Source organism: Hylaeus anthracinus, unplaced genomic scaffold, assembly GCF_026225885.1.
Source record: "Hylaeus anthracinus isolate JK02 unplaced genomic scaffold, UHH_iyHylAnth1.0_haploid 11997, whole genome shotgun sequence".
In the NCBI taxonomy this organism is placed as follows: Eukaryota; Metazoa; Arthropoda; class Insecta; order Hymenoptera; family Colletidae; genus Hylaeus; species Hylaeus anthracinus.
This window is the reverse complement of record NW_026534344.1, coordinates 1,749-16,047: the sequence shown is the minus strand read 5'-3', so window position 1 is coordinate 16,047 and position 14,299 is coordinate 1,749. Positions and strand designations below refer to the sequence as shown.

Here is a 14,299-nt window from a genome sequence, read left to right as displayed (position 1 = left end):
TATATATATATATATATATACACATATGTATACATATATATCTCTTTCCGCTATAGACTATACTCCGATCCAACGAGTATGTAATTCCTTCGGATCGTTCAATAGACACTGTGTTCTACAACTTGTCCAAGCGTATTCTCTTTTTGTATCGTAATACCTTGAATAATCGATCCTTTACGTGTAGGTATGCACATAGAGTACACCTCGACACGCAAAGCCCGCGTCAGTGATGAATTAGGGATGTAAGAATAATGAAAAAAGTTCTCATAAGCATATGTTTTATTCGATCAAACTGATCAAACCACTCTATCGCATTACTGTACGCGTGATATTTTTGTATGAGGGATGGATCTGGTAGGCTTCCAGTATTAATCTATTTATTAAGAAATAATATAGAAACTATGAGTTATCGAATATATCGTGTAGAAATATTTAAAATATCATCTGAATAGAATAATGTCAAGGTCATCAAAAGGTTTTCATGAACTTTCCTCACTGTTCTCATCTCCCCAATTCCCCCCTGTCTAGCGCGTTTCACTTGTTGGGGCATATTCTGTGCACACATACACGTGTACATATACGCACGCATATACATATACGCGAGTGTGTATGTATGTATGTATGTATGTATGGCATGTACGATGTATGTAAATACATAAAAAGAATCGAACAAAACGCCGCGCAACGAAACTAGACGATCGCTGCGTTTAGACGAAGAACAAGCTACCAGGTTTCACACTTTCTTTTACATCTTTTTCTATTATCCGTTCGATACGAGGACAGCGGGTAACGACAAACTTCGAAAACTATACGTCGAGAGTAAGATTTCTCAATTATTTCGATGGAAAAGAAAACAAACACGTCGTACTTGCTGGACAAACAAATTCGTAAATACTGCACGGAGCATGTGTCGTCGAGTTCGTTTGACCCGTCTAACCGTGTCAAACATACTTCACGAAAGTGTTATTCCTTACTTGATTATGCGACTATTGCGTTCGCACACGTTCCCCCGTGACCTAGTAAGTCTTATCGAATGATATCGTTCCTCGAGAGATAACAAAATACAAACAAAGAAAATAGTCTAGAGGACGATAGTTGATGTTCGATTCGAGGAAAAAGAGAGAGAGAGTAATAAACAAGTACTCGAGGACAAAATATGTACAGAATTGTTATTTTCTAGGTAAGTAGAGTTACGTAGACGTATGTACAGACGAGTAGAATGAAAGGATCGAGTGGGTGAATGACTGTGTGTGTGGTGTCGCAGGTGCAGCATCAGCCCCATTGTCGCCAGCACTGGCTGGAGTCTCTGCCATGCTTCTTCTCTCTCTGTGCTTTGTGTTCGTGGCCATCTGAGCCCTTCATGAAGCTTCCGACGATCCGGCATGTTATGATCTCCCCTATCACGTGAGTTCACTCACAGTATTGCACATGTACCGTGTTTTAGTTTTTAACGTGCCAACGAAAATTATACGCCTCTTGTAAGCAACGTTCGAACCGGAGGGATACTGTATTTGCTCGGATAACTGAAACGATTTTGGGTCCGCAGGCGTTTCAGTTATCCGAGACAGGCGGAGTTTGTGTTCCAGGAATTGGTTTTTCTTGTACCTCAGCCTGAGATCTAGTTAGACGCGACGAGAAAGGGGAACGACGTCAATAGTCAGCGAAACAGCGAACTTTAAAGCAGCTCACTGCTCACGCATGGCTATTATTATTAGTAGCTGTTGATGCTAAATAGAAAGCTCTTTGATAGGGAAACGGATCGAGCTGATGCGACAAGAGTACAACAACCCGTTAAAATTACTCTTTCATTTCAACACCATAAGCCACGTCGATGCGCCTGCAGTAACGCTTTCAAGTTCGTTTCTCGTTCGAGTTAAAGGAACGTGGACAGCAATGGAGAATGATTTCGTTTCATTTATCCGACCATTACTGTGTACCACGTATATTTTTGGGAATCGTATCAATGATATCGTACCAACCATCGTTAATCCTTGTCACCAAACTTTCTCAACGATCATGTTCCGTTGGGAGACTCGTTTATTCGCGAATCGTAAACACAGAGGCAATACCTTGATATTTATTTGATTCCAAACAGTCACACGTACCTGGAATTACGAATGTTTAGAGATTTACGTTGATTCGATATTGGTTTCACCTTTGAAGCCCGCGCATGATTACGATGAATGCTATTTTTCTTCGTATACCGTAGCATGTCAACTCTCTTTCTCTCTCACACATACAAACACGAGTACACATATTTATTTAACTCTTTCTCTGCATCCGGCAACTCCCAGCTTCCGTTTTTTCCCTTCGAGTTTCGATTGAAATCGAGTTAAAGTGCGCGGAAAATTGTAAATAAAGGTATTAACCCAAACGTTTCCTACATTAAGATATCAGGTTATTCGTCGTTCTGTTTAAGCGTTAAATACATTGTATATTCGATACTTGGTACGTGCCCATCCCTGGCGAGGCTCGTAAAGCTGGCGCAGTAAACGTAAAGAAACCTGAAAGGAGGGAAAAACGGCGGAGAAGGTTCCGATGGGGGTTGGGGGTCAGAGGAAAGGCTCTCACCGATTGGATATTCGTTTGAATCCGCGTCTGAAAGAGATGGAATGCATTTCAGGTGACACGGCCGTCGTACGGACGGATAGCTACGGTGAAGTCGCGGGATACGTCGCTGGCGCGGTTCTGGTGGCACTGGTCGTTTGCCTCTTTTACCATCGTAAACTGAAGAGACGCGTTCCGTCGGTACACCTGGACGACTTGCGTCAACGCGTAGACGAGACCCATCGATGTTACCATCCCGAAAATCTCCTTCACCATCACCGTCATCATCACCATCATTATCCTCATCACCATCATCACCACGAGCATCAACAGCAACAGCAGCAGCATCAACACCAACACCAGCATCAGCATCAGCATCAGCATCAACATCAACATCAACATCAACATCAGCACCAACATCAACATCAACATCAATATCAACATCAACATCAACATCACCAGCACCATTATCAAGACGAGACGGACGAGTACGCGGCGAGATATCAGCTGGAGGCATCGGCCAGTCCAGCCAGTGAGAGCGATAACGAGCAAGCGTGCGTCGAGGAAGCCAGCAGCCTCGACAGCGTGTGACACCTCGTGCTGGATCGCGTGAAACTCTTTGTTGCTGTACATTGTTGGCCAAACTCTTTCTATCGACTGGGTATTCGTTTGACCTCGATCGTGCAAAAAAGTCTACAAAGTTGCTAGGATTTGCGGCAGTTTTGAGAATGGAAAGGTGGAGTGGTGATGGGACTAATACCGTGTTGGTACTATCGATGCCAGATAGTACAGTATCATTTTGTATCGAACCATTTTGATATCTACATTGATACGTGTTAATCGCTTACAGTATGTGGTATCGATTTTCAATACCGATACTTTTGTAAAGAGAAAAACTTCATTTTTCATGGATAAATGTCGTAAACGAGAAATGTCGTATATTCTCGAAAGGTACTTCATTTTATATGAATACTACGAATAAAGATGCTCATAACGATGTACTGGAAATCGGAAACGAAACTATCAAGAATTTATTGTATCGATAAATGTTTAATATCGCGTTTATTGTCTTTGATATATTTACAATAATATCTATGCATAATTCCATGTTAATTCTCAAAGCATCGATATAGAAATTTGATACCGAGTACCCGACGTTTCGATACTATTCGATGCTTCCCATTAGGTCAAGTACTTTGCTATCGAATTGCTCAAATATCATCACCATATATCGTAAGATTTGTCGTATCAGTCCCGTCACTAACGTGGATGCACCGTCGCGTTTCGTCGAGTATCGTGCATCCGTGTAACAATAATTAGAGCGAGTTTCGTTAGAGTGTTTGTGCTTGATTCGTATAGCAAATGATTCTCCTTTTCTTTTTCAAATATTTTAAACGTCCGAGTCTCTAGAGCCTTTGGTCTCTGGAGTTTCTAGAGCGTATGCACGATATACACGGTAGCAACTGTATCATAGACGCTCTTGTAATATTACGTATAATTTTTGTATACGCGCGTTTAGCGTGGTGCGTGCGCGTTGTATCGATCTGTGCACGCACGTGCACAAATGTAGACATAATTTAAAAGGGTCGTATTAGTGAATTCCAGCGAGTAATCCGATGAGTCGTGGATGTAATTATACGTTAAGCTGTAGGGTTGAGCATCGGAATTAATTTCAACCGCAGGCCAGGGATGGGCAAAGTGTATTTCATGTAGTAATCGAGCGACGAATATCTTGCTAATTTATATTATTGTGTTTGTACTCGATTGCTTCAAAGTATTCGCATGTTTTCATTAGACGATTATATAGCTACCTAATACTTTTATTCGTGAAATGCAAAATACGCATACGAATTTGGTATCTTGTAATTTTCTAGTGAATGCCAAACGTATCAGGATTTTATATTTAATCGTCGAGTAAGCATAGACTTTATTCCGAGCACGGGTCACGTATGTTTAGTATTTCGAATGTATGTGTTCGATTAAAGAATCATTCGGACGTGCTCATCCCCGCCAAAGACGTCATTTTGGTTGATTAGTTGCTCGAACTGGAAGTGGAAAAGCGTCAGGAAATCAGCGTAATTGTTATCAACGATGTCTCGATACTCTTGTTCCTTCGAAAGAACGCGAAATATATTTTTACGCCGAGTTAACTCGATTCGTTGATGATGTTGTTGTTGTTGTTGTTGTTGTTGTTGTTATCGCTGTTGCTGTTGCTGTTGCTGTTGCTGTTGCTGTTGCTGTTGCGTAACCAATACCGGTACATTTCACATGTATCCTAAATCCTATCGGCACCGTCTATCGCTTCTACTCTGTTTCTCGATAATTAAACATTTGTATACATATGTAGATATGCATCGTTATCGTTTTAGTATCCAACGATACGAATTTTGTATCGAATTTTGTTGCGCGGTCAGGGAAACTGTAATAGTCCAAGTGTGTGTAATTTTATGGTTTCGACCTTGGTCCGACCTTTGTTCGTGTGTCTTTATATGTCTTCGAGGAAAGTGTTGCGCAATACGTGACTTGTACGCGATAAACTTTGTACGAGTAGACTTGATGCCTTTTTACCAAGAAACAGTTACATCGTAACACAGTTTTCTACGCTCAAACGCGAAAACTTACCGAATACGATCCATCCATGCGCAACAGGTAGCTCGAGGATACAAACACGTAATTATCTTGACGAACATTCTTTTTTAAACGCGACGTATACCAGGGATGTTCGATTCTAAATTTATTTGATTTTCTTTAAGCTATTCAGAATTTTTTAGGAATTTTTTTGTTGGAATTTCAACATCAGATTTCAAGATTTACATTTTTTTAATTTGCATCAGATTCTTTTTCTAGGATCAATTTCTCCTCAAGAGTCGAACATCCCTGATTCCAGCCAGTGGTGTTAGACGGATCGAGAATTTTGACGCATGTGATCGAGTGGAAACTGCCGAACAGTTTCTCGAAAATTAATAAACAGCCCAAGGTAAGAGGAAATGAGGTATACATATGTACATGCAAATACAATTATAAAGTGTTGAGTAATTTATATAATGTATCGATAGAAAGTATAAGCTACGGTAAGGAGGGATACTGAACGAAACGTTCAAACTGACCATCGGTATTCTATTATCGAAAAGAAACATTTTATTTAAACAGTAGAAATTGTAGAGAATAATACATTAAAAAATAAATTTGATTCGATCTGCCTCGGTAAAGCTGGCGGTCATGTCAGATCCGCGCGCAGGTCGCGCATGCGTGCACAATCCTGTCCGTCTAGCACAACATTTCTAACCTCGCTCTCCACTCACACTTCCCCTTGTCGTTCATCCAGATTACTTTTACCTGCATGACCAAACATTAACAATAAACATTATTTACGACTACTTACACCGGTATATTAATCCCGCGTATGCGTGAATGTTTAATTAACGATAAATGCTGTCATTTGAAATTGTAACGCGTCACCAACGCGTCGAGTTACACGAATTAATTGAACTGTGAATATTAAAATAGCAGTGTCGTCATGTCGTATACCTAGCAAAAAGATAAATGGATAAAAGTGTGAACATCGAAAGTGGGACGAGCCTTTTGTGTATTTGTACGGTAATGTTGGAACGACTCGAGATATATAGGATCAACGCGAAGATGAACGGTCGCGGGACGCAACGACGAAATTTTTCTACGTCGAGGAGCTGTGTTCAATATCTTTTACCCTCGTACCAAAAATACAGCGCGATGTATTCTCGTATTGTAGATAAAGCTCGTTAGCTCGTTACGAAACGATCGGAAAATTTCGCACACGATATACTTTGTAGCGGAGATGGATAGAATTTTATCGGAATAATAAAATAAAGTAAGTCTTGCACAAGCAGTATCGTTAAGTTGTTTATCTTTTATTGGTTACTCGAAATTTTCATCTGGATAAGTATTTTGTCCATCTCTGTTCCGTACGTAGAACGTTCAAAACTGTCTTTTTTTTTTTTTTCCAACGAATAACCAAAGCAGCGCACAAAATCATATATTCAGGTTTTTTTCGCACCGAATGCATAACTGTTCTCGACATACAGAAACGTGTAATTCAGAATCGGTTGACGTAGTAGCGTGGTATAGCTATTTGGTCGACTCTGTAGCATACACGTATACAATTTATAGCACTCGACAGGCAATGCACGTGCGATTGTTGGTTCAAGTTCCAGTTTTGATTACAATTGAAAATGAGGAATAGCAAATTGAATTTTTAAATGTACTTAGTATTTCACTATTATTTATGAACCAAACACCACGTTGCAACAAACCTTTAATCTACAGTAATATTGTGAATATGCATTTGTTATCGAGCACGCTTTATAGTTTAAGTTTGGTCTCATTGATCCGAATCAATTTCTGAACCCAATATTGGACCAGCAGATAATCATTGTTTACTAGTTTCAGGTACTCTTAAAAACATCCGATCGAAACGTGCAAAACAAATTGTACCTTGAGACGGTTAAAAAGCGAAAAGAACCTATTGAAACGACAATAGGGTAGAGTAGAAAGGAAGACGCAAATCGTCAAGAAATCGTCGAATACAAAATTCTTGAACGCGTTCTCAACAATTTTGCCCTTCCTTTCTCTCCGAGACCACCAAACATTCCATTACGAAGTACGTAGGTCGTAAGAACGCGATCAACAACACACAACGACTATATCGTATATTTAGACGTAGGAAAGTAGACGCGAATGGGAATATATATATATACATATAAATGGAACGTGCGTAACGCGAGTTACCTCTCGTTGTCGGACGGTAACGCGTGAAACAATTTAAACCCAATTTCTCGTTCTCCCGAAACAATTTGATGTACGGATGCCAATAGTTTTACCAAAACGATATATCAAGTTACCATCGACCGATGTTCCCGGGGAGAAGACCAAGGAAATTATACAATCAATCTTTTATCCAGGGATGGGCAAATTGTATTTAAAACAAGTATTCGAACGACAATGTCTGGTAGCTAAGTAACTGTGTTACTTTATTTAGTTTCAATATTCAGTAGATTTTCATTCGAATAACTAGGCGATGAATTTTTCGTAGTCGAGTATGTTTACGTTTTCCAAAGTCATTTTTACTACAGAAATTAACGTGTCCATTCCATTCCTTCTGTCATCGCGGTCACACTCTACGTCCATACTATTGCATGCACCATAATCTATCTTATGTACGCGAGAGCGTAATCAATTCAGTTCGGCTGAGAGAAATTTTGTCTGACCTGATGCGAATTCGATGTCGATATTCGAGGCTTTCACCGTCCCTTTCTTCGTAGTTTATATTAAACGAGATTTCCGAGTATAAATCATGTTTAATATCAATTACGGAGCGTAGATGTCGGTGATGGTGCACACAAATCGAGCATCGTAAAAGTTAAGATAATTAAGAGACAAAGCCGAGAAAGCGAGAAAAACTTTTACATCTCGAAAACGTTTCGCCTCAGCGTTAAGATAACATGTAATGCGCATGTAATCGTATTTTATGAAAAGAAATTATAGAAAAACGAAAGAAACAAAACGAGCAGTTGTATTCGTTCTGTTTTCAGCGCTGCGCTAGTCCAACCCCACACGACGCCGATGCGATTATTAGAAAGAAATTGTCTACTTTGTTATTCGGGGATAAGGAGATGGCCAAGTGTTTGAGAAATGGAATATGAAACCTGAGGTGTATCGTGAATTCAATAACGAGATTCTTTCCATTCAAGCTATTTTTTATTATATATAAAAACATTTTATTTCGTGGCAAAGTATAAAAGATTACAAATCGTTGATAGTAAGCAGGGTTCGTTGCAAAATTGCCTCAGTTTCTTTTTAATTCGATGCTATTAAGTAAGAATGCGCGTCTTTGTATACAAAAATGGTCAGATTTCAAGTAACTGTACAAAGAATGAACCTTACATACATACGTATGTGTGTATACGAATGCTTACGAATGGAGAAAAAAAAAAAAGAAAGAAAGAAAGAAAAAGAAAAAGAAAAAGAGAGCGAGAAATAACAAGTTACAAAATGTAGTTTTTTTCGGTGACGCGATATCTTGAACTGATAGATAATTATACAGAAAGGTAAACGGGTAAACATGATACACTTGAGTCATCAAACAGAAAAATGGTCCCAGTGATAGTAGAAACGATTAGAAATTAATATTTATACGAACGCACTCCTAGATCCTGGGTTTAGCTCTCCCATCGTTATTATGTCGCGATCTTTGTTGCTGATTTTGACACGATTATGTGAGGTAAGATTATAGGTAGCGATAGGTAGGTGGAAAATTAATCAAATTTCATGACCTATGCAGGCTGTTCTGTATAAAGTGTCCGGACGTCAACCAGAGGACAGGTAAACAAATTTTAATAACGAATTGGTAACTTTAAAAATCATACACGCTTACAAAGAAAAATAATTTCAGAAATTTTGATGAATTGGATTCTTGGTTTGGCACCTTCGAAAAATATAACTTGAAACAAAATCGAAACGTTTCCATAAAATTACTTTTATTTGTGCGAAACTGTAGGATGATTGTCTTGGATTATACGTTTGACAAAAAAACATTTCGAAAATGTGGCCCATTTGTTGAAATCTCTAGTGAGAAGACCCCTTAACCCTTCGCACTCAGCTTTCTAAAAACACCTCCTAGTGGTTAACGACCTCGCTAAAAATTGTTTCGAGTGCAAAGGGTTAAATTATGTCACGTTATCGATGACGAGCGAAGCGTTTACACGATACTAATAAGCAGCTACTAAACCCGATTCTAATGTCGCAATATGCAAACGGGATCTACGTATATCGTACGTTACAGCCGGGGCCTCCTAAAACTCCTTAAGAGGCCGAGACCGGTTGTTGGAGGCCCTTAGTACGTTAAAAAAAAAAATCTTTGTTTTGTGTAACGAGTATGTTTCCCTGGATCTGCTAAAATTAGTCTTGCTCATCCAACAGATCCTATGTTGTCTTACCAACGAGTGTACCTAACTTGCAACATTCAGTAATATTGCTTCCTGTGCGAAAGCTCTTAATATTACCGAATCCTACATCGATTACAATTTGCATACAAACGTCTTTTGTAAATTAAGACGCCTGTAAATGTGAAGCCCTAGCTCGCCATGTCATATTGCCTGCAGCACAATTTCAGCCATTTTCAGTTTTTAAACCTATAAAGTCGAAGAAAAAACCGAGTGTATAGACGATTACACTTGAACATACTGTTCGTCGTCAGTATCCCCGTTGCTGATTGGTTCCGTGGAACGCTGTATCCTTTCGTAATCGGCGTTGAACAAGTGTTTCTTCACCTTTTCGTATCCGTCTAGACACTGGTCAGATTTAAAGCTATTCACTTGCTCGTACGGTGGCTCTTCATGGCGAGTAACGCTCATGTACTTGACACTCTCGTAATTCGGATCTCCGTGATTTACAGACTCGTAATTAGGGTCAGTATCGCTGTCGCCAGGACGACAAACCGATGCGTAGTTGGGTTCTCCAGAATCGTGGGGCATACTTTCATAATTTGGCTCGGAGTCCGTGTCCAGATCAGTCTCGATCCTTCTTCTTAGCCTCACCTTCTCGTACCCCGGATCTTCGCTGCTAGCGTTGCTCGTCTGTCTGTGCTTGAGTGGTATCGTGTACGTTGTTGACAAATCTGTGCTGTTTCGAGCCGATACCGTCGCAGAGACGACGTTATTCGTTCGATAATCGGTATCATTCGCGATCAAGCGCTGGGGTCGCAGTACTTCGTAGTTGGGATCGCAGGATGTACGTATCAATGAATTCTTTTTAGAAATATCAGAATTAAGGGCTTCATAACCGTGGCCCTTATTCTTGGACGCCTCAGGACTCGCGCTCACGCTCACGTCCGCGTCCACGTCGTCGCAAACGATTTTACCTATCTTCGGAATGTCTGGTTCCAAATCAGCATTACCTATAGAGTTATTCGATACAGAGTAGTGGGTAGAATCAAGTTCCTTCTTTTGTATCTCCGTAGATTCGTGACTAGACCATGAAGTTCTGTTTATTTCGACGAGACTCAACTTTCTGCTTGGAGCTGTGACGACTTCAGCGGTATGTAGACTTATCTGAGCGTCACTTTGCTCCTCCCCTTCTTTCTTCTTCTTCATCACTTTAGCGTACATGTCCTCTAAAGATTTTCCGTTAGATAAGGTCAGTTTGGTTCGTTCCTCGGGCTTCGTTCTCTTCTCGATAGACGCGTACATGTCCGTCATGACTTCTGGCGGGGGAGGCAACGGCGAATTAGCTTGTCGCTTCTCTGGTTTCGGTGATCCAGGGTTCATAATGGAACTGTTGGCACTCGAGGAGGAAGCTGCAGGCAATAGGAAGTCGCATCAACAGTTTACATCGGAGATGAGGAATTATCGGTAATGTCTCGATTATTGGGGTACCTTGTCTGGAGTGAGCGTGTGCGACGTGGCGTAGACTGTCGACGCTGGGGGGTTGCGGGGCAGGGTGAACTTCGTCTGATCGGGACGGGGCTCGCGAATACAACGTTTGCTCGGTTTGCACGGTTCGCTGGACTTCTGTTATCGTAGGCTGTATCTGAGCGTAAGTTTCGCTACCGCTGGTGTAGATTTTGTCTTGCTCATCGATTGCAGCGTACATTTCATCTGTCGAGATACGAAATATATAACGATGCTGTGTTCATTTTATTGATCCTTTATCGAATCTGTGTATGTACATACCAGAGTCATCCGAGACAGTCGCGTAATGAGGATCGGTGAGGGGTCGAATGGACTGATTCTGTCGACATATTGTCTTGGTCTGTGCGATTATATTAGCCAGGGGCTCCCTTACGCTTATACTGGTGTATCCTTCTACAAGAAAAAAGATGATGGTATTTCACAAACAGTAAATAAAAGGTCCACTCTACTAGGAAGAATATTTTATATTATTTACTCGAGTCTTGAGAGTCGCCACTGAAATGCTGCTGCGGGCTGTTTGGCTGAGGTTGGAGTGGTTGAGGCAATAACATTAAAAGCGGTGGTGTTATGTATGGTAGCTCTTGGTTAGCTTGTATTCCACCAGATATAGCATTGGCTGCTTGAATATCGCAGGGAGCAATGTCGGTAGAGAGAAGGGAATTGTGGGACGATGATCGACGAGTTCGCGGTGGAGCAACCGGATTTCCGGTAGCTGGACTCGTCGAAGTTGATGGTTTCTCGGTGTCGATTGCCGGTTTTATATTATTCCTGCAATATAAACACGGAACTAACGACGAAACTGATTATTATTAGATAGTGCAGTGGAAGATTCGAATCGTTACCTATTCGATTGACTAGTCTCGATCTTTTGAACGTTTTGAAGTTGAGCATACGGATGTTCGACTGGAATCGAAAGAATAACTTTATTCTCAGTCTGATATTAGAAGCAAATTGTATAACGATCATTCATACCAGTCTCAGAGTTGGAAGACGCAAATCTCGAATAGGGATGGACTGAGGTTTCTCGAGTTGACGAATTTTGCTGCGAAGTTTGTTGCATTTCCTGTTCGCATGTCTCTTCCTCCACTCCTACAACAAACACAATACTACTATTAGTTATAGAAGATTCAAGGGAAGGTGGACGTATCTCATGACCAATTTTCTGCCAACAGTACCTGTGTCCTGTACAGTAGCATACAGTTCAGAGTGATCACCAATCGTTTCCGTAGCTTCGTAAATATCCTGAGACGCGGATTCGCCCGGGTCTTCTGGTCTTTTATCCTTGTCTTTCGGGATATCCGGGAGACTTCTGTTCGCCCCACTCGCCCTACGTGCATCGGGTAATGGTATTTCAGTTTCAAGGCAAAAGATTTCGCACGTAACGTAATTGTTGTTTATATCGTGTTGTAATAGCGATCGAGTTTAAGAGTGTTTTAGGAAAAAGAGTTTGCGCGTCGCTCGATCGCTGAAGCGATAGAAACCTTTTTCCATTGTCGATGGCATCTTGCGTTGCTAAACGAGAAGCATTCGTCGTCGGGACCTCGTCGAAGCCCTCGTTTTCTGTATTGTTCAGCGTCACCATACCATCAAGCCCAAGAAATTCATTCCTGTGCAAAGGAATTACAACTGAACGTATTCGCGTGAATTACACTACATGCTATAATTAACTGACACGTAATCTTAAATAATATTAGGAGTCATAATTACTTGTTCTCATTCCTGCGGCAGCTGCAGATACAAGCAAAGATGAAACCGAGAAACGACAGTAAAGCTCCAACGGATACAACCCAGTAACACCAGGCATCTTCCTCTATGAAAGCACGTATCATGTTACGGAATGTGTTTAGCGTGTATCCTACAAATTAATGGTATTAAAGAATGTTAAGATCTATTTCACCTTTGCAAGATTTACATATCCAAAAAAGTTACCTCGCGATCAAGTCATTGTTAAGGATATTTCGCACAGTCGGTCGTATATTTCAACAACGTATGTCATCCATTACCCCTTCATCTGTGCAAAATAATTACTACAAGGCTAACATGCGTTCAGGGTCTTAAAGAGACGGAAGAAGGTAATTTATAATTTCATCTCTGTCGAATTATGCGGTAAATCCTGTGACACTCTTTCCTTTCCTCTCCTTCTTTCATGCAGATTCTCTGCACTTGTATTACATTTTGAACAAATAAATTGCCAAATACGTTCCATAGGAAACTATACCATTAATACATGACATTTAATACCATGTTGTCGTTTAGTGTCGACCCACTGATCCGGACCAGTCGTAAACATTTTGTACGAAAACTTGCTGTCGACGAAAGTGTCTCGTGAAATAAAAGCATTCGTTTAAAGGTATAAGAATCAAGCGTGAAACGATCTTTGCAACGTCAAATATATGTAGTATGTCGTGTCGATATGATTTCGCTTGAACAGAACGAGAAAAGACGAAATGCTTCTGTTTAATGTTAATTTACGTACTTGCTTAGGTATCTGTATAACGATATATCGTGCGTATATGTATACGTATGACATATCACGATCACGAAATAAGGTTATCTGTGCATAACCTGTGCAGCATTGTGCAGCGAGTATATAGTATAGATGTATGTATACTCCTTAGTGCTTACTCACCACGGATACACCTCGATGTATAGGTGCATAAACACGCCTTATGATTCACAGGCGAGTAGAACAAAGAGTATAGGATAGATGAGAAGCAACAGTATGAGTGCAAGTGACCTCTGGATTTTACGGCGCCGAACTGTTCAGTTTGTTGGAAACTGAAGGCGCGTGGGCCATGTGGGCGTGACGGTAATGACGAGTAATGCTGTCAAAAAAAGCTCGGAAAAGCGAGCCGAATGGAAAGCAAATTAATAAGTGTAGAGTAATTCAAACGAATTAAAACGTAACCTAAACAAAATTCAAAGTAATTTTATCGCGAAACGATTACGTATAAAAAATGACGGAAAACTAAAACAATTTCCTTATTTAAATAGTTACGAAAGCAAAAGAAAAACTAAAAAATTAAACACATATAACGTTTGTTCGATGTGTTCTTTTTCTTTTTTCTTTTATTTACTCTAACTAACTTTCTTTTTTTTGTTTGTTCCTTCTAGTATATACGGGAATTTCCCTGTGGGTCGGGGAACAGAATACGCCCACAGTAATCTCTGCTTGTCGTAAGAGGCGACTAAAAGGGACAGGCGAGACCGCGGGCTGTGGCACCAGCGGTCAGGTGGGGAGAGATTCTCTCCCCACCGGAGATAGCGCTTCTCCCTTCATTTGGGGGTGGAGTGGCGAGGGTGGGGGG

General features: G+C 40.6%; 2 protein-coding genes across 8 annotated transcripts in view; one reads left to right on the top strand and one right to left on the bottom strand.

Annotated features, from left to right (window-relative positions):
- The window catches only part of LOC128889775 (dorsal-ventral patterning tolloid-like protein 1), an 18,365-nt gene extending 9,419 nt beyond the window's left edge, over window positions 1-8,946 (top strand). For 2 of the 4 annotated variants that reach the window (XM_054147738.1, XM_054147739.1), the window contains exon 16: window positions 2,624-6,409. In XM_054147738.1, coding sequence (XP_054003713.1) covers window positions 2,624-3,138 — 515 coding nt within the window. In that variant the 3' untranslated portion in view covers window positions 3,139-6,409. Of the gene's footprint in view, window positions 1-1,264; window positions 1,405-2,623; window positions 6,410-8,114 lie in introns of those variants that run through there. The other 2 variants (XR_008460500.1, XM_054147741.1) reach the window with 2 other exon arrangements.
- Window positions 8,947-8,952: 6 nt separating this feature from the next.
- LOC128889776 (uncharacterized) lies at window positions 8,953-14,020 on the bottom strand. Of its 4 annotated transcripts, XM_054147744.1 has the most exons (11): window positions 13,621-14,020; window positions 12,921-13,002; window positions 12,699-12,846; window positions 12,473-12,598; window positions 12,167-12,318; window positions 11,964-12,080; window positions 11,834-11,894; window positions 11,467-11,759; window positions 11,253-11,384; window positions 10,956-11,177; window positions 8,953-10,876 (listed from the first exon to the last, which is right to left on the bottom strand). In XM_054147744.1, the coding sequence occupies exons 3-11, from the start codon at window positions 12,818-12,820 to the stop codon at window positions 9,750-9,752; spliced, it is 2,352 nt and encodes a 783-aa protein (XP_054003719.1). In that variant the 5' UTR covers window positions 12,821-12,846; window positions 12,921-13,002; window positions 13,621-14,020; the 3' UTR covers window positions 8,953-9,749. The 4 variants fall into 4 exon arrangements, with proteins under 4 accessions (XP_054003719.1, XP_054003720.1, XP_054003718.1 ...); XM_054147745.1 differs by having other exon boundaries at window positions 12,473-12,617; window positions 12,921-14,020; XM_054147743.1 differs by having other exon boundaries at window positions 12,921-14,020.
- Between the last annotated feature and the right edge of the window lie 279 nt (window positions 14,021-14,299).